The sequence below is a fragment of the Pelophylax lessonae genome (assembly GCF_965119305.1).
Source record: "Pelophylax lessonae genome assembly, chromosome: 5".
Classification (NCBI taxonomy): domain Eukaryota; kingdom Metazoa; phylum Chordata; class Amphibia; order Anura; family Ranidae; genus Pelophylax; species Pelophylax lessonae.
Genome location: NC_138772.1, coordinates 68075814 through 68100134, shown reverse-complemented (window position 1 = coordinate 68100134; position 24321 = coordinate 68075814). Strand labels below are relative to the sequence as shown.

At 45.9% G+C, this 24321-nt stretch overlaps 1 protein-coding gene across 1 annotated transcript in view; it reads right to left on the bottom strand.

Moving 5' to 3' along the window:
* SLC39A12 (solute carrier family 39 member 12) overlaps positions 1–24321 on the bottom strand; it is an 88780-nt gene that overhangs the window by 4963 nt on the left and 59496 nt on the right. Inside the window, exons 9-10 of the mRNA XM_082258806.1 lie at positions 16316–16394; positions 14174–14332 (exon numbers count right to left, since the gene is read on the bottom strand). Coding sequence (XP_082114932.1) covers positions 14174–14332; positions 16316–16394 — 238 coding nt within the window. The remainder of the gene's footprint in view (positions 1–14173; positions 14333–16315; positions 16395–24321) is intronic.

Below are 24321 nucleotides of genomic sequence, written 5' to 3'. Positions count from 1 at the left end.
CACAGCCACTACTCAAATCCAAATCTGCATAGTGTCCCCGTCCCACCAATGATAGAAAATCACAGCCACTGCTCAAATCCAAATCTGCATAGTGTCCCCGTCCCACCGATGATAGAAAATCCCAGCCACTGCTCAAATCCAAATCTACATAGTGTCCCCGTCCCACCAATGATAGAAAATCACAGCCGCTGCTCAAATCCAAATCTGCATAGTGTCCCCGTCCCACCGATGATAGAAAATCACGGCCACTGCTCAAATCCAAATCTGCATAGTGTCCCCATCCCACCGATGATAGAAAATCACAGCCACTGCTCAAATCCAAATCTGCATAGTTTCCCCGTCCCACCGATGATAGAAAATCACAGCCACTGCTCAAATCCAAATCTACATAGTGTCCCACGTCCCCGTCCCACCGATGATAGAAAATCACGGCCGCTGCTCAAATCCAAATCTACATTTTCAAATACAAATCTGCATAGTGTCCCCGTCCCACCAATAATAGAAAATCACAGCCGCAGGAGGAGATGTATAAGTGGACCGCCCCTAAACTGACATCATTCCTACCCTATACCCACAGGGATCCCAGGACTTCTCCTCCAGCCCTGTGAGCACCTCTAGCGGCTGTGATATTCTGTCATCAGTGTGACAGGGACACTATGCAGATTTAGATTTGAGCAGGTATGTACTTTTTAATGTGCGTTTAAAGTTCTTTAATGAACTGCCCACTAGTTGGCGCTTCCCTTTTTATACTGTCTGGGGGACACAGGAGTGGTGGGGAAAATCACATGGGATTGGGACAGGAATTGCACTACATTCCTGTTCAAATCACATGCGATTCTTTGCAGTGCAATTTGCACCCATTAAGTTTGTATTGACGCAAATCGCACCGCAAAGTTTTGGTTTTGGTGTCAGGAGCAATTTTACGAGTACAGGTACTCATGAAAATACTCAGTATCAGCGCCGATACCGATATTGGTGCATCCCTAATCAAGATTAATGCAAGGTCCATAACCCTGCACTGGATGTGATGATGTTGAGGGACAATTCACCGCTGAAACATGGGGAAACGTCATCTGGGGGAGCAGAGGATCAGGTAAGTAAAAGTACTTCTCCCTATGCTAAGCAGCCAGTTTACCTTTGCAGTACAGCCACACCCCCCACTGCAAAGGAAAATGTTCAAGTTTCGCAGAGTTGGTCTTCAAAGCAGATGTAAAGCATGGAAATGCTATCAACTTACAGGATAAAACCGGTGCGTCTTACTTTTTGCGTTGTCTGTGTTTTATGTTATAAATATTCCATCTTGCAGAGTCTGTTCCATTACCACTCCTCAGTATCAGGGATAAGCCGGGGTCGGTCTAAATCCAGTTCAGCAGAAAAAAAAGGGGCGGGGATGCTGTGACATCATTAATCCAATATGGCCATATTGGGGTGAATGTCACTGACCATGTGGCCATATTAGGTCAATGACATCATGAGCATCCCTGCTCCTTTGTGTACATGCAGCTGCTTGGAATGGGTGAGATTATGTGCTCCCCATGGGCAGGGCAGGGCCGGGACAAGGGGCGGGCAGGAGGGGAGGCTGCCCTGGGCACTGTGGTAACATGTGAGGTGGGGGAACCACAAGGAGATTAAGGGGGGATTTGCGTTGGGAGGGGGAATTTAGGGGGGGGGGGTGGCAGGGGTAAGAATTGTTCTAGGAGGGGAAATTTGGGGAGTGGTGATTTGGGGGGATTTATGTTGGGAGGGGGGATGAGTGAAGGGATTTGTGTTGGAAGGGGGGATGGGTGTAGGGGATTTGTGCTGGGAGGGGTGATTTAGGGGGTTTCTGCTAGAAAAGGTAATATGGTGGTGGGTAGGGGGGTGATTTGTGCTAAGATTATACTTTTTTTCTCCTGGGGGGATTTTTGCTAGTAGGGGTGGTTTGGGGGGGGGGGGTGATTTGTGCTAAGATTATACTTTTTTTTTTCCTGGGGGGGATTTTTGCTAGTAGGGGTGGTTTGGGGGGGGGGTATTTGGAGTGGTGGGGAGAGGATTTGTGCTCGGAGCAGAAAATTGAGGGGTAGAAGATTTGTGCTAGGGGGGGGAAGTTTGGGGGGGGTGGGATTTATGCTGGGGCATATGGGGAGAGAGGGGATTTGAGTTGAGGGGGTGGGTTTGATGGGTTTGATGCAGGAGGATCTGTACTGGAAGGATGGCGGATTCATGCTTGGGGGGAGGATGAAGGTTAATCCTCAATTTTTTTTTTTTTTGGGGGGGGGGTTTGCTGACACAAAATGCTCACACATCTTGGGGGGGGGGGGGTGTAATTTGGCACGTTTGCCCTGGGCTCTAGATGACCTTGTCCTGGCACTGCCCATGGATACTGAGAAGTTGGGTTCAGACTAAGTTTGGACCAAACCCAGCTCATCCCTGCTCTGTTTTAGTGGGGAGGGATTTTACATGGCCATTCAGTCTTGACCCGTATGTCAGTTTTTCAGCGGGATCAAGACTAAACCACAATATACACTATGTTAAAAGAATTGGGACGCCTGCCTTTACACGTACATGAACTTTAATGGCATCTCAGTCTTAGTCCGTTGTCCCACCCTTTGCAGCTATAACAGCTTCAACTCTTCTGGGAAGGCTGTCCACAAAATTGAAGAGTGTATCTATGGGAATGTTTGACCATTCTTCCAGAAGCTCATTAGTGAGGTCAGGCACGAGACGAGAAAGCCTGGCTTGCAGTCTCCATTCTAATTCATCCCAAAGGTGTTCTATTGGGTTGAGGTCAGGACTCTGTGCAGGCCAGTCAAGTTCCTCCACCCCAAACCCGCTAATCCATGTTTTTATGGACCTTGCTTTGTGCACTGGTCCAAATCATTTAGTGGAGGGGGGATTATAGTGTGGGGTTGTTTTTCAGGGGTTGGGCTTGGCCCCTTTTTTCCAGTGTAGCCCTGCTCCCAGGGGAGTGGCTTAATGCAGGTGTATCCTCTTCACTTCGGTTGCCCTGAACCTGCTCCAACCCAACTGACACTATTAGTTCGGTCATGTTAAATGATCAAGACCACAAGAGATTGCAATAAAAGATCAAGTGTACTGCTCTTTGATTTGAAGTTAGAGAATGTACAAACAGAATCAATGATAATGCAAGAATGTCAATAGTAATGTAGATCCTGAATCCCCAACCAATAACTTGAGTAGGGTTCAGCACTCAGGATCTGGAATACAAACCACACATATATAATGTATATACATACATATATATGCTAGAGGATTGTATTCTTTAATAATAATTATTATTATTATTATACAGGATTGATATAGCGCCAACAGTTTGCGCAGCACTTTACAATGTGAGGGAAAACAATACAGTTACAATACAATTCAAAACAGGAGGAACTAGAGGGCCCTGCTCGTTAGAGCTTACAATCTAGAAGATATATATAAACACACTGGATTTTTAAGTAGATGGAGAGTGACCACAAATTAAGGTTAACCATACTTAGAGAATAACTGTAGAATAAACAGTATAACAATACTAACTAAGATATCAGAGTGCACCCTTTACACTAGATTGCATGAGTCTCCTGGAGAGTGAGGCCTCACTAGTCTTCACCGGCAAGAAATCCTCAGGCAATCCAAGGAAAGTAATTGTAATCCAAGTAAAGGTGATCGATAACTGTAATCCCCAAGGTAGTTAGTAATTGTAATCCATAAAGATGAACGAGAAACAGATCTTGATGCTTTCCAATAGGCAAACAACCTGGTACTGTAAAAGGGCTTAAGGCCTTGTTCGCTCACCACGTACTATGTATAGCTGCAGTGTCCAGTGGAGATTTTAGAACTCAGTATGTCCTGCTACTCAACAGTTCGGCAGTTCTGCCCTGACTCAGTCTAGGTATGTGATAAATGGAGATGTAGATGCTGGATATCTCTCACCCAATACTGGGAGCTCCGCTCAGCGCTGCAACCAGGCCCTGCACTGCTCAGCGACTCTCTCTCGGCCTGTCAGGCGTCCTTCCGCTTGGTCACACTACCGAGATTCTTCTACACACACCACTCGTCTCAGCTCTGGTGTCCACTACTAGGACTCCGGCCTACTCTTCTGCGATCTGCAGCAGCTCTTCCCCTTCTTCACAGCACGTTATCCTTGAGGCAAGAGAGCGAAAGTTGATCCCGTCCCCTTTATAAAGACACTTCCAGCAGGCTCTGCGAGTCACATCGCTCCCTGGGAGACGAGTCCTTTCGCATAGCAGTCTATGGTCCTGGCTCCTCCCGGAACTACATCTCCCATAATTCAAAGGTCACTGTCTTTGCAGAACTTTAATAACAGAACAACAGTCTGAACAATACTAGCCGTGCAACCAGGCTACACCAGTGAAGGGAACTCTTAAGGCATCAGCATACCAACATTGTGGGAACAGTTTGGGGATGACCCTTTCTGTTGCAACATGACTGCGCACCAGAGCACAAAAAAAAGGTCCATAAAGACATGGATGAGGGAGTTTGGGGTGGAAGAACTTAACTGGCCTGCACAGAGTCCTGACCTCAACCCGATAGAACAGCTTTGGGATGAATTAGAGCGGAGACTGCGAGCCAGGCCTTCTCGTCCAACATCAGTGCCTGACCTCACAAATGCGCTTCTGGAAGAATGGTCAAACATTCCCATAGACACACTCCTAAACCTTGTGGACAGCCTTCCCAGAAGAGTTGAAGCTGTTATAGCTGCAAAGGGTGGGCCAACTCATTATTGAACCCTACAAACTAAGACTGGGATGCCAATAAAATTCATGTGTGTGTAAAGGCAGGCGTCCTAATACTTTTGGTAATACTTTTAGTAATATAATGTATATTTGGATTTAATGGTCATTTTGACCTCTACCAAAACATTTTTCAGCATATGTCATTACTTTCATGTGCCATGTTTGTCCCTGGTTTACTTTGAGTGAGTCTCAGGACCATTCTATTGTGCTTTAACACCAAACATTATTACAGCTGTGATTACCCTGCAAGTACAGTATGTAAATTCATGAATTGTAATCAATTGATTGGTGAGTATTACCAGGTTTGGAAAGACCTCCAGTAGGAGATTAGCAGAGAAAAGCATGAAGCTGGAATGGGCTTTGGAATACCTGACCCCGAGATTTCCAAGCTGAATCCAAGGAGACCCAATTCATGGGAGAACGACAAAAAGGGTGCCTGGCATATACAATACTCAAATATAATTTATTATTTAAAAATTAAAAAAAAAAAAAAAAAAAAAAAAAAAAACATTGGCTCCAAAATAGTTAAATGTATTTAAAACACTGCTATAAGAATTACATAAAACCTATCTTTATTTATAATAAATGGCCGTAATTATCTGTATGCCAGAACTCAGACAGAGTGTGCCGCCAATCAACTGAAAATTGGGAGTTAGTATTTAATTCCGAGACAGTAAAGGCATCTGCTGGTCTCATGTGGCTGCTGATGCTTGTTGGTAGCTATGGAATTTTAATGGGCCCATCAACCCAAAAGTGGTTTGAAAAGTGATGCATAGACTTTCCATGCTGGAGAGATAAGTGCTGGTGTTTACTGGAAAATAGTTCAGGATACAGAGAGAGCCATGACTTACCCCAAGGACACATTACACTAACACTATCACTAACCCTCACTGTAATCCTAACTCCTATGCTACACTTATGCTGGCCATACATTATACAAATAACTTGTACAATTTTCCTTTAGATTTACCAAAACCATATAATATGAGGTCAGACCTAAACACTTTCAATTTGATTGCAATCAGGTAGGTCCTTACACTACATAGATAAAGGTACGGTAAATCCTACTCCTCCCTGTAATCCTGACTCTAACGCTACTCCTCTATGTAAACCTCTGTTTATCCATAAAATCAATCCTCCGCCTAAACCTAACACTAATCTTTCTTGCTATCCTAACACTAATTACTTTTGTTATTCTAACCCTGACCCTACTTGTCATACCAACCCTAATTCTCCACGTAACCCTAACCCTTTCTGTAACCTTAAAATTAACCCTCCCTGTAACCCTAACACTAACCCTCCCTGTAACCCTAACTCTAACGCTCCCTGAACCCTAACACTAATCCCTTCTGTAACCCTAACACTAATCCCTTCTGTAACCCTAACACTAATCCCTCCTGTACCCTAATACTAATCCCTCCATGTAACCCTAACACTAATCCCTCCTGTAACTCTAACTCTAATCCCTCCTGTAACCCTAACACTAATCCCTCCTGTAACTCTAACTCTAATCCCTCCTGTAACCCCAACACTAAGCCCTCTGTTAACCCTAACACTAATCCCTCCTGTACCCTAATACTAATCCCTCCATGTAACCCTAACACTAATCCCTCCTGTAACTCTAACTCTAATCCCTCCTGTAACCCTAATTTTAATCCCTCCTGTAACCCCAACACTAATCCCTCTGGTAACCTTAACACTAATCCCTCCTGTACCTTAATACTAATCCCTCCCTGTAACCCTAACACTATTTCCTCCTGTAACCCTAACACTAATCCCTCCTGTAACCCTAACACTAATCCCTTCTGTAACCCTAACACTGATCCCTCCTGTAACCCTAACACTAATCCCTCCTGTAACCCTAACACGAATTCCTCCTGTTTCTTAACACTAATCCCTCCTGTAACCCTAACACTATTTCCTCCTGTAACCATGACACTAACCCTCCCTATAACCAGCACTAATCCCCCCTGTAATCCCAACACTTACCCTCCCTGTAACCCTAACACTAAACCCTCCCTGTAACCCTACCCCTAATTCCTCTCTGTAACCCTAACACAAATTCCTGCTGTAACCCTAACACTAACCCTCCCTGTGACCAAAATGAATCCTTCCTGTAACCCTAACACTAATCACTCCTGTAACCCTAACACTAATCTAATCCCTCCTGTAACCCCTAACACTATTCCCTCCTATAACCCTAACAGTAATCCCTCCTGTAACTCTAACACTAATCTCTCCTGTAGCCTTAACACTAATCCCTCCCTGTAACCCTAACATTAATCCCTCCTGTAACCCTAACACTAATCCCTCCTGTAACCCTAACACAAATTTCTGCCATAACCCTGACACTAACCCTCCCTGTGACCAACACTAATCCTTCCTGTAACCCTAACAATAATCCCTCCCTGTAACTCTAACATTAATCCCTTCCGTAACCCTAACACTAATCGAATCCCTCCTGTAACCCCTAACACTATTCCCTCCTATAACCCTAACACTAATCCCTCCTGTAACTCTAACACTAATCTCTCCTGTAGCCCTAACACTAATCCCTCTCTGTAACCCTAACATTAATCTGTCCCGTAACCCTAACACTAATCCCTCCTGTAACCCTAACACTAGTCTCTCCTGTAGCCCTAACACTGATCCCTCTCTGTAACCCTAACAATAATCCCTCCTGTAACCCTAACACTAATCGAATCCCTCTTGTAACCCTAACACGAATCTCTCCTGTAACCCTAACACTGAGGCTCCTTTCACACGAACGATCCGATCAGATCCTCCTGTCAGTTTTTTAGGCGGATCTGATCGGATCCTCCATGCATCCCAATGGGGCAGCAGATGTCAGCGGAGACATGTCTGCTGACACCCACTGCCATCCGCATCTGATCCTGTCCGTGAAATCCGGACGGATGGAAACCATATTTTCCAGGGGATCGGATCGGATGAGAGCGGACAGGCGGTCCGCTCTCATCCGATTCCCCATAGAGATGCATGGGGCTCTGACACCTCCCTCTTCGCATACAGAGCGGAGAGGGAGCTGTCATCCGCCTGCTCAGTGGGGATCGGCGGATCGATCCCCCACTGAGCAGCACGGAGTCAGCCGATGGAGTGTGAAAGGAGCCTAATCTAATCCCTCCTGTAACTCTAACAGTATTCCCTCCTGTAAGCCTAACACTAAACCTCCCTGTAATGCTGCCTGCAACTCTAACTTTCCCATATGTAAACTTAAAGAGTAATTCCACTTTTTGTGGGCAAAAAATATAGCAAATAAAGTAAAAAAAGAAGTTTGAGTGTACAATTGTGACACAAGTCATATTGTAATTGAATGTTATTAACAATGACCTTTCCTTTTCAATCTGTAGCCGCTGTAATTTTCTGAAAATGCAATGCAATATGGCTACCTGGAGCTGTTTTGTACACAGAATGTATACTGACCACACCCCAGAAACATCATTTCCTGCTTGTCTGATTGGCTCACCAATTTTCCCAGAAGTCTGCCTAAGATACAAGTCAGATTTCTGGCATCTCCTGCAACAAAAATGTCATTTTTGGTGAGATACTCCCAATAGGAACACATCTAAAGGGATGCAGGCCAAGCAGATTTCCTCATTAGAGCCCTGCAGGTGCACAGCTGGTTGATGATTATGAAACCACTCCCATTAGACTCACTTACTACATGGACACAGACAAACACACAGGGATTTCTCCAGAATAACAAAAGGTAGGAATCGCCGCAGTTTGTTATAATCCTTGTAATGTACAGAGATCACCCAGAGGGGAATGTTTTTTTCTCAACAAAAGCGAAGTTACGCTTAAACTCTTTGTTGGCAGGCCCAACTCTCCTGTGCTGTAATCCTCTGTGCTGAGCACAATCCTTAGTGCACTAAACAGTATTGGCTCTGGAATTGCCTGCATTGTGGTTTAGCAATAGCCTTTTGTGACGAACGCCCATTTGCTGGGACTTTTGCCACAGGCTACTGGAGGTGTGTGGAGGCCAGACTCCTGCCCACTGACTATGGGCCCTGGCTTGTAAGGGAGTGCACCTCTGTGCGGGGGTATGTGCTGGAGGACCATGGGAATAGTGTTACTTTGGACTCAAATCCATGTCACCCCAAGATACAGACTCTGAGACTAAGATCAATGTTACAGGCCTAAAGCTGCCTGTTACAGCAGTGGACTTCTCCACACAATGAGAGACTAAAGAGATGCTAACGATGTCAAACTCAGCCATTATCTACAGTGGGGATGTGTATTGACACTTATCATAAGGTATTTTGAAAACGGAGACAGGCAGTCTACAAGCCTACGTCTTCTACTTTCATCTGTCTAGAGGTGGTTTTGTAGTTACACTTCTAGGAATAAGTATTCGGCAGTGGCGGCTGGTGCTCAAAATTTTTTTTGGGGGGGGGGGGGGCGCAAAAAGAAAAATGTAATAGGTATTGCTTCGCGTCAAAAAACGCAGTAAAAAATTGCGTGACTTTGAAGTCATGGTACAGGCATGGCACAGGTGATGGTACAGGAGATGGTATAGGCATGGCACAGATATGGTATAGGCATGTCACAGGTCATGGTACAGGCAGAGGCGTAACTAGAACCTTCAGGGCCCCGATGCAAGAAACCATGAAGGGCCCCCCAGACCCCTGGCCGGGGCCCTTCCCTTCAAGCCCGGGGCTCTTCCCACTAATCCTGGGGCTCTTTACTCTCATTGCATGGCCTTTTATTATGGTCCCGCATCAGGATCCTTTCACAAGTTCTGCAGTGGGCCTTCCTGCAATCTTGGGGCCTCCCCACAGTGGTGAAATGCCAGGGCCCGGTCGCAAGTGTGACCTTTGAGATCCTAGAAGTTCACCCACTGGTTTGCTACCGGGCCCCCTGGAGCATGGGGCCCGGTAGCGATTGCAACCCCTGCAACCCCTGTAGTTACGCCCCTGGGTACAGGAGATGGTATATGCCCCCTTTCAATGCAGTGACCAGCGTACATGCCCCCTTCAATGCAGAGTTCAGCATGCGTGCCCCCTTCAATGCAATGAACACTGTGCTGTGCCCCCTTCAATGCAATGAACACTGTGCTATGCCCCCTTCAATGCAATAAACACTGTGCTGTGCCCCCACAATGCAGAGTTCAGCGTGCATGCCCCCTTCAATGCAACTGTGCTGTGCCCCCCTTCAATGCAATGAACACTGTGCTGTGCCCCCTTCAATGCAATGAACAATGTGCTGTGTCCCCTTCAATGCAATGAACACTGTGCTATGCCCCCTTCAATGCAATAAATACTGTGCTGTGCCCCCTTCAATGCAATAAACACTGTTCTGTGCCCCCTTCAATGCAATGAACACTGTGCCCCAACAATGCAGAGTTCAGCGTGCATGCCCCCTTCAATGCAAAAAAAACTCTGTGCTGTGCCCCCTTCAATGCAATAAACACTGTGCTGTGCCCCCTTCAATGCAATAAACACTGTGCTGTGCCCCCTTCAATGCAATAAACACTGTGCTGTGCCCCCTTCAATGTTCAATGCAATGAACACTGTGCTGTGCCCCCTTCAATGCAATAAACACTGTTCTGTGCCCCCTTCAATGCAATGAACACTGTGCTATGCCCCCTTCAATGCAATAAACACTGTGCTGTGCCCCCTTCAATGCAATAAACACTGTGCTGTGCCCCCACAATGCAGAGTTCAGTGTGCGTGCCCCCTTCAATGCAACTGTGCTGTGCCCCCTTCAATGCAATGAACAATGTGCTGTGCCCCCTTCAATGCAATGAGCACTGTGCTGTGCCCCCTTCAATACAATAAACACTGTGCTGTGCCCCCTTCAATGCAATAAACACTGTGCTGTGCCCCCTTCAATGCAATGAACTCTGTGCTGTGCCCCAACAATGCAGAGTTAAGCGTGCATGCCCCCTTCAATGCAACTGTGCTGTGCCCCTTCAATGCAATAAACACTGTGCAGAGTTCAGCGTGCGTGCCCCCCTCAATGCAACTGTTCCGTGCCCCCATCAATGCAGAGTTCAGCGTGCGAGCCCCTTTCAATGCAGAGCGCCACAGCATTGTCCCCAATCACTGCAGAGCGCCACAGCATTGTCCCCAATCACTGCAGAGCGCCACAGCATTGTCCCCAATGATTGCAGAGTACGCCACAGCATTGTACCCCAATGATTGCAGAGTGCCACAGCATTGTACCCCAATGATTGCATTGCGGCTCAGCTTCTTCCTCCTCTTCTGCGGCGGGTCCTTCTCCCTCGTCTCGGTGGCGGGAACCGGCGGGCGGCCTCTCCTCTTCTCTGAGCGGCGGTGACGGTGAGTGACTGACGCACGCACCGGCACCGCCCCCATTGCGATGTCAGCGATATCCTGGATGATGATTGGTCCAGGCTGTAGACTGGACCAATCACAGCCAGGATATCAGAAAGTGGGGGTGTCCAATCGCAAAGACTTGCGCCCAGGTTACCCCCCAGAAGGCAGCCAATCGGCGCCTCTTCTGGGACGTAACCCCACCCCCCCCCCTAGCCACCAGTTCCTTCAGGCGAGGCCGGCGAACCCAATTTTTTTTTGTACAACTTTATTTGTTCGTTTTTTTTTTCCTCTTTTTTAGGGGTAGGGGGGCGGCGCCCTGGCGCCCCCTATGCACGGGCCGCCACTGGTATTCGGCTTTGTTTTGGGGGCTTGTTGTTTGTTGAGTTAATTATGATAATGTTGCAGTCTCATTCACCTATTGTCTCTTTCCAGGTGGCCAAGGTATGTTCACTATGTTCTGTATACAATTACAGTTGCATATGATAATGAAATCAAACACATGAGACTGTATATATTGGAAGTAAGTTGTTGAATAAAGTGTCTTTTGTTTTACCCTTCATCGAGCTTAGGCTGATGTTTGGGGGGAATTGAGGGGCCAGGTCACTGCATCACGTGAGATTCTGGAGACCTAAGACAGAAATACGGAGACTACAAGACATACTGGCAAAGGAACAGGGCCATATGTCAGCCAAGGACAAGGGGAACTGGAGAAAATATGTAATGCAAGAACTCTGGCAGGAGTCCATGGAGATAGCACAGCTTCGGCGGAAAGAGAAGCTTCCAAGTACAGCGCAATGCTGGCAGGAACAAGTGAGCCAACGGATGTTTATCCTGGGAGAACAACCCTTGACGCAGTGGGAAAGGCACCTTGAGTGCCTGGTCCAGAGAGAAATTATGCTGGATGACTCGTACCGGGCACTATGGTGGTACGAGACCCTTGGTTGGCAGAAGGCATTCAACCAGGGGGGGGGGGGGGGGCTATGATGGCCCAGGCCTGTTGTGGAAGGCCATGGAGGAGGAGGATGATTTTGGCAGTCCTGCGATGTCGCGGTTCTGGGCAATTTATTATTACCGGAGAAGTATGCTACCAGTCCAGTTGTTGATGGAGCTGAGACTAGACCTCCTCTACCTAGTTATCATCGAGTGGGGGTTGGAACAGGACTACCATCACCTCCTAGACTTGGTCCAGCAGCAGCCAACAGCACTGGGTGTGGAGATGGTCGTGTCCATTACCCAGGACCAGCCAGCATTAGCGGGAGAGGCGATTGTAGGTCCTTCGTCCCACCAGCAGCCAACAGCACTGGGGGTGGAGATTGTCCTGCCCACTACCCAGGATCAGCCAGCGGGACCGGGAGAGGAGATTGTAGGTCCCTCGTCCCAGCAGCAGCCAACAGCACTGGGAGTAGAGATGGTCGTGCCCACTACCCAGGACCAGCCAGCATTAGCGGGAGAGGCGATTGTAGGTCCCTCATCCCACCAGCAGCCAACAGCACTGGGGGTGGAGATGGTCGTGCCCACTACCCAGCACCAGCCAGCATTACCGGGAGAGGCGATTGTAGGTCCCTCGTCCCAGCAGCAGCCAAAAGCACTGGGGGTGGAGATGGTCATGCCCACTACCCAGGACCAGCCAGCAGTACCGGGAGAGGCGATTGTAGGTCCCTCGTCCCAGCAGCCAACAGCACTGGGGGTGGAGATGATCGTGCCCACTATCCAGGACCAGCCAGCATTAGCAGGAGAGGCGATTGTAGGTCCCTCGTCCCACCAGCAGCCAACAGCACTGGGGGTGGAGATGGTCTTGCCCTCTACCCAGGACCAGCCAGCATTAGCGGGAGAGGCGATTGTAGGTCCCTCATCCCACCAGCAGCCAACAGCACTGGGGGTGGAGATGGTCGTGCCCTCTACCCAGGACCAGCCAGCATTAGTGGGAGAGGCGATTGTAGGTCCCTCATCCCACCAGCAGCCAACAGCACTGGGGGTGGAGATGGTCGTGCCCACTACCCAGCACCAGCCAGCATTACCGGGAGAGGCGATTGTAGGTCCCTCGTCCCAGCAGCAGCCAACAGCACTGGGGGTGGAGATGGTCATGCCCACTACCCAGGACCAGCCAGCATTAGCGGGAGAGGCGATTGCAGGTCCCTTGTCCCAGCAGCTGAGTGCCTACCCAGCGGAACCCCACTGGTATCTGCCCACCAGTCCATGCAGCTTTTGGCATGGAAGGGGTGGATGGGGCCGTGGCCTCCACCCCTGGATTTCAGAGATGCTGGGCAATCGGCCCAGATCCCCAACCCCCTAGTATGGGGGCCCATGCCACCCTGATTTTGCCCCTCCAGCAACCATGGAATGTCTCTGGAGTGGATTATAGCTGGTGCCTTGCCCAGGAAGACCCCATATATTTTAATTGGGATGTAGGGCAGGATGCCCTCGAGCATGGTACAGCCTGGCAAAAGACATCAGACTAACACAGACCAAACCAGTTGGAGGTCTGGGGTCTGGTTAGTCTCCCCAGGAGGAGGGAGATATGTGACGAACGCCCATTTGCTGGGACGTTCGCCACAGGCTACTGGAGGTGTGTGGAGGCCAGACTCCTGCCCACAGACTATGGGTCCTGGCTTGTAGGGGAGTGTACCTCTGTGTGGGGGTATATGCTGGATGACCATGGGAATAGTGTTACTTTGGACTCAAATCCATGTCACCCCAAGATACAGACCCTGAGACTAAGATCAATGTTACAGGCCTCATTCACCTATTGTCTCTTTCCAAATGGCCGAGGTATGTTCACTATGTTCTGTATACAATTACATTTGCATATGATAATGAAATCAAACACATGAGACTTTATATATTGGAAGTGAGTTGTTAAATAAAGTTTCTTTTGTTTTACCCTTCATCGAGCTTAGGCTGATGTTTGGGGGGAATTGAGGGGCCAGGTCACTGCATCACGTGAGATTCTGGAGACCTAAGACAGGAATACTTGGTCCAAGTATTGGGGATCTGTTACACTACCTATAAATCATTTTTTTAATGAATATATTTACTAAATAACAAATGTTCAGAAGAGTTATGATTCTGGAGGGGGTGAAGAAAATAATTCATAGTGGTACAACTCAGACATTACAGACAGGACATACATACCCATTTCATGGGGGATCTCATGACAAAGGATTGCAATGGTTGTGGCTACACCAGTCTCAGTGGAGGAGGAAAATGCCGAACCAATCACCATCCCGTCTGCAAAGTTATGTAAACTGTCTCCCACCAAGATCATAATTGCTAATAGTGTAATTCCTTTATCTAGGAGAAAACAAAAACCCAATATGATTACATACTGTATATACACACAGCAATAGGTATAAGAACACAGTTATAAAAAGCTGTATACAAACACCCAAAGAACCCCCTTACAGCATAGTTGCCTCTAGACTACTTTCCATTTGGCGTTGAGAACTCTGCCTTCTTTTAGGTGTTTGTTGTGCACACATTGGCACATTACATACCCCTGGGCACTAACATTTCTGTTCCCATACATATGGAAGGTGTACTGGAGCCACATATCTAAGGCATAAGCAATAGTGGCAGGGTCTGGTTCATATGCGTTTAACCCCCCAGGCAGTGTGTCATGTATCATCTCATGTCGTTGGGTATCTAACATTATCTTTCAAACAATAATTTGTGAGTGGGAAGTTTATTTTTTCTCCTTATCCAACTGTTCACAACAATCTTCAAGATATACACTGAGCTGTGTGTGTGTGTGTGTGGGGGGGGGGGGGGGGAGGAGGAGGAGGAGGATGAATTAGCTGTCTTGCACATGGGTGGTAGTTACTTCAATCAGGATGGCTGAATGCATTGAACCTTGAAAAAGGCCAAAGATGCCAAGGACCATGATGAAGCTTGAGCTGAGATATAGGGACAGTGTAGGGTGCCTACTCTCTAGATCAGTGGTTTCCAAACTGCGGCTCGGGGGCTAGATGCAGCTCTTTGCTTGCTTTTATCCACCCCTTGGGGCACTATTCCCTTCAGCCAGCAACAGTGGGGCATAGTTTCTGCCACTGACACCTACAATAGGGCACTATTCCCCTTACTGATGCCAACTATGGGACACTATTTCCATCACTGAAACCAACGATTGGACACTATTCCTCCAACTAAAATAAATGGTGGTGCACTCTTTCTTCCACTGACATCAATGATGGGGCACTATTCCTCCCATAAAATACCTATGGTGGAGCACAATTCCTCCCACTGACACATATGATGGGGCACTTTTCCTCCCACTGACACCAATGATGGGCACTATTCCTCCCACTGACACCTATGATGGGGCACTATTCCTCTCACTGATACCAATGATGGGCACTATTTCTCCCACTGACACCTATGATGGGGCACTATTCCTCCTGCTGACCCCAATGATGGCGCACTATTCCTCCCACTAATACCTATGATGGAGCACTATTTCTCCCACTGACACCTATGATGGGGCACTATTCCTCCCACTGACACCAATGATGGGCACTATTTCTCCCACTGACACCTATGATGGGGCACTATTCCTCCTGCTGACACCAATGATGGCGCACTATTCCTCCCACTAATACCTATGATGGAGCACTATTTCTCCCACTGACACCTATGATGGGCACTATTTCTCCCACTGACACCTATGATGGGGCACTATTCCTCCCGCTGACACCAATGATGGCGCACTATTCCTTCCACTAATACCTATGATGGAGCACTATTTCTCCCACTGACACCTATGATGGGGCACTATTCCTCCCACTGACACCAATGATGGGCACTATTTCTCCCACTGACACCTATGATGGGGCACTATTCCTCACACTGACACCAATGATGGCGCACTATTCCTCTCACTAACAGTGCCATTGGCCACAGTCCGGCCCCCCTAAACTATGAAGGAGAGTAAACTGGCCCGTTATTTAGAAAGTTTGGAGACCCCTGCTTTAGATGAAGAAGAACACAGACATCTTTAGACAGCACCTGGGGGGAGAAGAGTGTTCGATGGGCTAAATGGTTTGTCTCAACCCTCAACTCAAGGTCTGATACCTTGAGAGATCTATGAGATTATTGGCTACATGTTGTTGGACTTAGCCTACAGTGTGTTGCTGAGAATACAATGCATTCTGAATTATGGACGGTTGTATGTATTCCAATGGGTTGCATTTTACCAGTAGCCAGGATGAATCAGTATATGCCAGTAGAAGCTGTTATTTTAAGAAAAAGGAAAATAAAATGATGTGATTGTATGCTTACGTTTCTCTCTCACTCTCAGACTTATAGGTGGAATTTCTGCTACAGGGCCCTCTGTAAGGTCACAGTCTTCAGGACTTCTCTATAAAAAAGAGAAAAAGTCACTATAGTAAAACACTATATTTTTGGTCCAAATTATGAAAATGTATACAAACTTTAAAGGCTAACCATAAAAAAAAGATGATCTACATACAGTATCTCACAAAAGTGAGTACACCCTTCACATTTTTGTAAATATTTTATTATATCTTTTCATGTGACAACACTGAAGAAATGACACTTTGCTACAATGTAAAGTAGTGAGTGTACAGCTTGTATAACAGTGTAAATTTGCTATCCCCTCAAAATAACTCAACACACAGCCATTAATGTCTAAACTGCTGGCAACAAAAGTGAGTACACCCCTAAGTGACAATGTCCAAATTGGGCCCAAAGTGTCAATATTTTGTCTGGCCACCATTATTTTCCAGCACTGCCTTAATCCTCTTGGGCATGGAGTTCACGAGAGCTTCACAAGTTGCCATTGGAGTCCTCTTCCACTCCTCCATGATGACATCACGGAGCTGGTGGATGTTAGAGACCTTGTGCTCCTCCACCTTCCCTTTGAGGATGCCTCACAGATGCTCAATAGGGTTTAGGTCTGGAGACATGCTTGGCCAGTCCATCACCTTTACCCTCAGCTTCTTTACCAAGGCAGTGGTCGTCTTGGAGGTGTGTTTGGGGTTGTTATCATGTTGGAATACTGCCCTGTGGCCCAGTCTCCAAAGGTAGGGGATCATGCTCTGCTTCAGTATGTCACAGTACATGTTGGCATTCATGGTTCCCGCAATGGACTGTAGCTCACCAGTGCTGGCAGCACTCATGCAGCCCCAGACCATGACACTCCCACCACCATGCTTGACTGTAGGCAAGACACACTTGTCTATGTACTCCTCACCTGGTATCTGCCACACGCGTGACACCATCTGAACCAAACATGTTTATCTTGGTCTCATCAGACCTCAGGACATGGTTCCAGTAATCCATGTCCTTAGTCTGCTTGTCTTCAGCAAACTGTTTGTGGGCTTTCTTGTGCATCATGTTTAGAAGAGGCTTTCTTCTAGGACGACAGTCATGCAGACCAATTTGATGCAGTGTGCGGCGTATGGTCTGAACACTGACAGGCTGACCCCCCACTCCTTCACCCTCTACAGCAATGCTGGCAGCACTTATACGTCTATTTCACAAAGTTCCCAGGTCATCTTTATTGTCACGGATCCTTAATATTAAAATATTAAAATACAGATTAAAATAACATATTGGAGGTTCGTTTCCAAACTTTTCTTCCCCTGCTCATTGGGAATTGTGGGTTATGTCAGCATCGATAGCGAAGATATAATATGTATACAATTTTTGCCTCAGATTGAGTTAGATGAGACTAATTCCCACATTTGCCCATACATTGGCCGATTTTAAAAGATCGGGCTTTTTACATTATGGTTGATTATTCCAACACTAAATGGAAAACCATATCTAGATAGATTCAGCTAATGGATATATAGTCAACCATACCCGTTCTTGTGTTTGTTTTGTATTCCTTTTTTTTCTTCCCAAAGAAAAAAAAAAAAAAAAAAATTTTTCTCTTGTTTGAGGGCCTTCTTCGAAGGTTTTCATACAGAGAGAGAATTTGGTTTTTAACACTATATAGGAAATTTCAGTCCATGAAAAAGCAAGTGCATAACAGTGTTTGTATTGTTCTTAATGTAGCAATGTGTCGTCATGATATATTAATGTAACATTTAAATTGATACATATTGCAATTTAAAGGAACACTGGCTTTATCATTATGCACCATGTATCCTTTCCACATATCATATTGGATACCGTGAACTAGGTGTGTTTGTCTACATACCGAGATCATTATTTTTGCTTCCCAAAAATGCATGGACTACATATGCGAGAGAATTTTTTCTCATGTATTTTTACAGATATATTTTTAGTAGTGTTTTTCACCCATATGTGTTTCATGAGACATACACACGACAATTTATGCAGGAATTAATTTTTCCTCTGTTTCTCATTTTTTACACTATTATATTGTTTCACATATGACTATTGGGCAGGAAATACGGAGAGGAGATGCTTCCACGTGACTCCCTTTCTGATATACACCTTATTATTCTTTTATTCACACATAATTTTTAAAAAAAACATCGGCCAAATTGATTTTTCAAAACTCAAGATTTTTTTGTGACACTTTACACATAACAAAAAATTATTTTATCAATATACACTTTTACTTCTTATTTTGATAATTATCACTATTTTCATCTTCAAAGTCACTTTTATAAAGCTTTCCACACATATTTTTCTTTTTATCTATATTAGATATACACATATCAGATATGATATATGATAAAATGCATCACTAATATTGATTATGTTGTCTATTTTGGATTGCTTTTCATTCTTGATTATTTTTTACTTCAACACTTTATTATTAGAATACTTATTTTATTTATATATATATGAAAATGTAAAATGTTTTTTTCACAAGTGTGTTCAAGTTTGTATTTGCTGGGGTCATTCTGCCTGTGTAATCCGGCCATGGATTCCCAACAGCTGACCGATGGGAGGAACAACTAGTTTGATGAATTTAATTGTTGTCAGCTGCATGTATGGGGGGTATATATGGCCGGTGCACATCCAGAATGAATTTGGTGATGAATAAGCGACATATCCAGTCGTGAAACGCGTCCACCTAATTGTCCTGCAATCACAGTGTGTACCTGTACCTGCCATTTGGTTGATGTGGAATAAAGATACTCCTTTCCTTGAAAATCCATCAGAAGTGCGGTCATTCTTTCTTGTCTGAAGCACTTATACGTCTATTTCACAAAGACAACCTCTGGATATGATGCTGAGCACGTGCACTCAACTTCTTTGGTCGACCATGGCGAGGCCTGTTCTGTGTGGAACCTGTCCTGTTAAACTGCTGTATGGTCTTGACCGTGGTGCTGCAGCTCAGTTTCAGGGTCTTGGCAATCTTCTTATAGCCTAGGCCATCTTTATGTAGAGCAACAATTCTTATTTTCAGATCCTCAGAGAGTTCTTTGCCATGAGGTGCCATGTTGAACTTCCAGTATGAGAGAATAAAAGCGATAACACCAAATTTTACACACCTGCTCCCCATTCACACCTGAGACCTTGTAACACTAGCGAGTCACATGACACCGGGGAGGGAAAATGGCTAATTGGGCACCATTTGGACATTTTAACTTAGGGGTGTACTCACTTTTGTTGCCAGCGGTTTAGACATTAATGGCTGTTGACTTATTTTGAGGGGACAGCAAATTTACACTGTTATACAAGCTGTATACTCACTACTTTACATTGTAGCAAAGTGTCATTTCTTCAGTGTTGTCACATGAAAAGATATAATAAAATATTTACAAAAATGTGAGGGGTGTACTCACTTTTGTGAGATACTGTATATCTATATAAAATAACTTACTATTACATTGTGTGGGAAACCTGCATTCCCTGTACATTTCCCGCACTGCATTTAAAACGCAGTGCACCTGTGATCTGCACTGGGTGTCAGTGGTAAATTAATGACACCTCAAATGCAGGTCACAAATGCAGTGAGTTTCCCTGGACGATCGTGTGGTATATAGAAAGATGATCCGCACACCAGTAGTAGCTCTGAAAAAAAACTTCACCTTTATTCAAAAACCGCAGTACACAACTGCTGATAAGATCTGTTGACGCGTTTCAGCCTTTAAGGCCTTAGTCATAACTACATTTAGACACAAAACTTTGAAATATATAGTGGCTCTACATATCACAGGCTCTACCCATTAATTGTCCTGATTGGTTGTAGACAATTGACAAAAGGCAAAATAAATTATAGCATACACTAGGGAGTCCCATGTGTACACCACTAATATTCACAAACTACACAATAATAGTATACATAGGGGGAAAAAAGTTAGTGAGAGTGATAATAAAAGTTATGAAGAGACCAGGAGAGGGGGGAGATACCGGAGAGGGACAATTTATTGTAGGTGCAGATCTAGAGCCCATCTCACGTTTAACCCCTGAGCAGTGGCGGCTGGTGAATATGGGGCGCAGGGGCACCGCCCCCCCCCCCTATCCATGCATCCGGCTCCCTAATCTACATGCAGGGCGCCAGACGCATTGACTTCAATGGGGCTTTTTTTTTTTTTAGCCATGTGATTAGAGCCAGAGGCTCTATTAGGCTAAAAAAGGGTGGGCTCGGGGCGCAGAGCACTGCGCCCGAACCCACCCAGTTGTGTGACAATAGTGAATGAAAGTTCGCTACTGTTAGACGGATCCTCCTCCTGGCCAGTCAGGAAGCGGGTTCTGAGACCCATTTCCCGATTGGCTGAAAGGAGAAGCCATGCCATTGGGCATGGAGGAGGAGGGAGGAGGAGACACAGAATACGGGGAAGAAGCCGCTGTCGCCGTTCGCCTGCTGCACATGGGTGAGTGAGCCAGGGGGGGGGGGTCATGTACTGTACTGTCATGTCATGCTATGCTGTGGGTCCTGTACTGTAATGCTATGTTTACTGTGTGCAGCCTGGTGTGGTCCGGGGGGGGGGGGTGTATGGTGCAGTCTGTCTGTCCCCTCCCCCCCCCCCCGGCCCATGGAGCACCAGCCGCCACTGCCCCTGAGGTGACATGGAATTGAGTTTAAAAATCCACCATGCCTCTCTCCCCAGTAACCTTCTCTCCCTATCACCTCTTCTAGGTGCGTGAGACAGCCGTTCTATTCCTCTAAAATGAAAGAAGGGAAGACCACCCTGATGGCATTCCTAAATTGACGTTTTGTATTTGAAATATATTTAACATTTAGATTATTTGTGTCACAGTAGTGTTCCCTTTATTCGGGTTCTCAAGGGATGTGTGGTACAACCCACATATTGTAGGTTTGCATGATATACAAATAATCAGATAAACTACAAATTTGTGCCACAGTTGACATATTATTGTATGGTAAACTCCTCACCCGTAGCTGTGGCAAAAAAAGTTTTGCCTGGTACACTCAAATGACAGTACAAGTCTTAATATTACAAGGATAGTTCCCAGGGTTTGCCAGTCAGGTGGGCTGGCATTGTTTGGACGAGAAAATACTAGGTGATAAAGCATTTCCTAATGTGGGTGTTCTTCGAATAAAAAGCGACAGCCTGCTTGCAATATCCAATTTAAACCTTTGTTTGTGTATAATATAGGCAAATTCCTTTTTATTGTTTTAGTTATCTGTTGATATTCTTGGAGAAATGTAGTTACAAAGGTAATGGGTTGGCCTGTTACATTGTTTCTGATAGTATGTGGTTTGGCTCTTTTGCCTTTTCTATTCCTGGGTGTGTCTACTAGCAATTCCTCTCTATTCTTCATCAGAGCTCTTTCTAGTCCTTGATGTATAGTAGGCGATGATGAATAACCCTAAATTCCTATTTAAAGGCTGAGTCTGTTGAACCATTACATCTAGCTCAAATAAATTCCCCTTAAGGCAGGGGTGGGGAACCTTTTTTCTGCCAAGGGCCATTTGGGTATTTATAAAACCATTCGGGGGCCGTACAAAATTATCACCTTAAAAATTAGCCTGTTATATTTGGTCAAACATTTAATTAACTCACCCCTAATGTGATGGCTGCAACTGCTCTTTGGTGAGGTGTGTGATGTTAGCTGGTATTGATGATGTTGCTACTCGCAACAGGTTTTCCAGGTTTTCATCAGTCAGTCTGGAGCGCAGACGACTTTTTTGTGGTGGTAAGTTTTGAAAAGAAATCCTGGCAGCTACTGCTGGTGGGTATAGCTGGCTGGTACTGCTGGTGGGTACAGCTGGCTGGTACTGCTGTGGATACTGCTGGCTCAGGCTGGTACTGCTGGCTTGTACTGTGCTGTGAGTACTGCTGGATGGTACTGCTGGCTCAGGCTGATACTGCTGTGGGTATTGCTGGCTGGTACTGCTGTGGGTACTGCTGACTCAGGCTGGTACTGATGGCTGGTACTGTGCTGTGGGTACTGCTGGCGGGTACTGCTGGCTCAGGCTGTTACTGCTGGCATGTACTGCTGGCTAGTATTGCTGTGGGTACTGCTGGCTGGTACTGTGCTGTAGGTACTGCTGGATGGTACTGTTGTAGGTACTGATGACTATGGCTGGTACTGCTGGCTCTGGCTGGTACTGCTGGCTCTGGCTAGTACTGCTGGTTCTGCTGTGGGTACTGCTGGTTAAAGCTAGTACTGCTGTGTGTACTGCTGGTACTGCTGTGAGTACTGCTGGCTCTGGCTGGTACTGCTGGTTCTGGCTGGTACTGCTAGCTCTGGCTGGTACTGCTGTGTGTGCTGCTGGCGGGAAATGCTGGCTAGGAGAAGTGTAGCAGCGCCACGCTGGAGGAAGAGGTGATGTTTCCTGTATTGGTCACAGGCGGAGTGCATTTGATATCACTCCGCCTGTGACTCACTCAGACTGTCATAACGGAGCAGGAACTATACAGGAAGCATCGGCTCCATTCTGACAGATCAGCTGAGAGACACAGATTCAGCTGCATGGGGGGCCGGACCAGATGACTTCGGGGGCCGCATACGGCCCCCAAACCATAGGTTCCCCACCCCTGCCTTAAGGGATGGCATTGATGGTGTGTGGGATGGATGACAACTAGTTGGAAACAATGTTGTATTGCTGGAGCATGATTTTCTGTAGGTACATGTTGAAACACTGCTTGTGGTAGAATCACCCTGCAGTGTGATGTCAGGGAAGTTAATACTAGAAATTTTGTGCACATTTGAAAAATATAGATTTAGCTGGTTGTATTTAAGATACTCACAGAATTCATGCAAACCTACAGTGTCACCATCCCACACCATCAGGAGGTCACCAATGTGGCAACCATACCAAACAATCTGTCTAGCAAAACAATTGCTGGGGGAGAACAAAAAACATTCCTTCCACCAGCCCGTGTAAAGGTTCACCATTGATGGTGAAAATCTGGCACCCATCGATGCCCCACAACGCTGGACATAGTATACACCAGGGGTCTTCAAACTATGGCCCTCCAGTTGTTCAGGAACTACAATTCCCATCATGCCTAGTCAAGTCTGTGAATGTCAGAATTTTACAATGCCTCATGGGATGTGTAGTTCTGCAACAGCTGGAGGGCCGTAGTTAAACAAAAAATAATTATGAGTTAATAAGAATTCAACACTCAATATAATAAACTCCTGTACTTCTAGAGCAGTGTTTCTCAACCTTTTTTGAGTCAAGGCACCCTTTAAAATGATCGAGAATCTCAAGGCACCCTTTAAAATGATCGAGAATCTCAAGGCACCTTTTAAAATTATGGACAGTCTCAAGGCACCATATTCTAAAATGCAAAAAATGAGTCGAATAGTTTTATATAATGCAGCAACATCTACACATGTAGGACACCCAACGTTAGAGGTGATTTTTTCTTCCAAAGCAAATTCACTTTTGCACACTAGTACTGACTAGTATTCCAATGTTTCTCTTATCTCTTCATCTAGTCAGCTAATGTGACCCCAGTGCTGAGGGAGAGAGGCAGAGAAGGGTCAAACAAGGATGCCATGGAGGCGACAGACATCCTCCCTATCAACACGATTACATCATTGGTTATTAGGATGCCAGTGTCTAGAAGGTCATAATGCATAATGAAAACCTGTGGCTTTGTGTAACTAAAAGTCAGGCTTCCTCCACCTGCTGGCTTGTATACAAGTTCTGATCAATTTTTAGGCATTTTGCCAAGGCACCCCTGAAGAAGCCTTAAGGCACGCCAGGTTGCCTGGGCACCCTGGTTGAAAAAGGCTGTTCTAGAGAATCAGAGCTGTAATGCCAAAGGTGCTACTGAATTGCCTGTAGTCCAGCGCTGTAAGGGAACGAAGAATAAAGTGCCCTAACATCCAAAGTGGCCCATACAGTACATAAGTTGAAATTGAGAAGGAGTTGGGACTTTAAATGAGAGACATGATGACACACATAGGTTTAC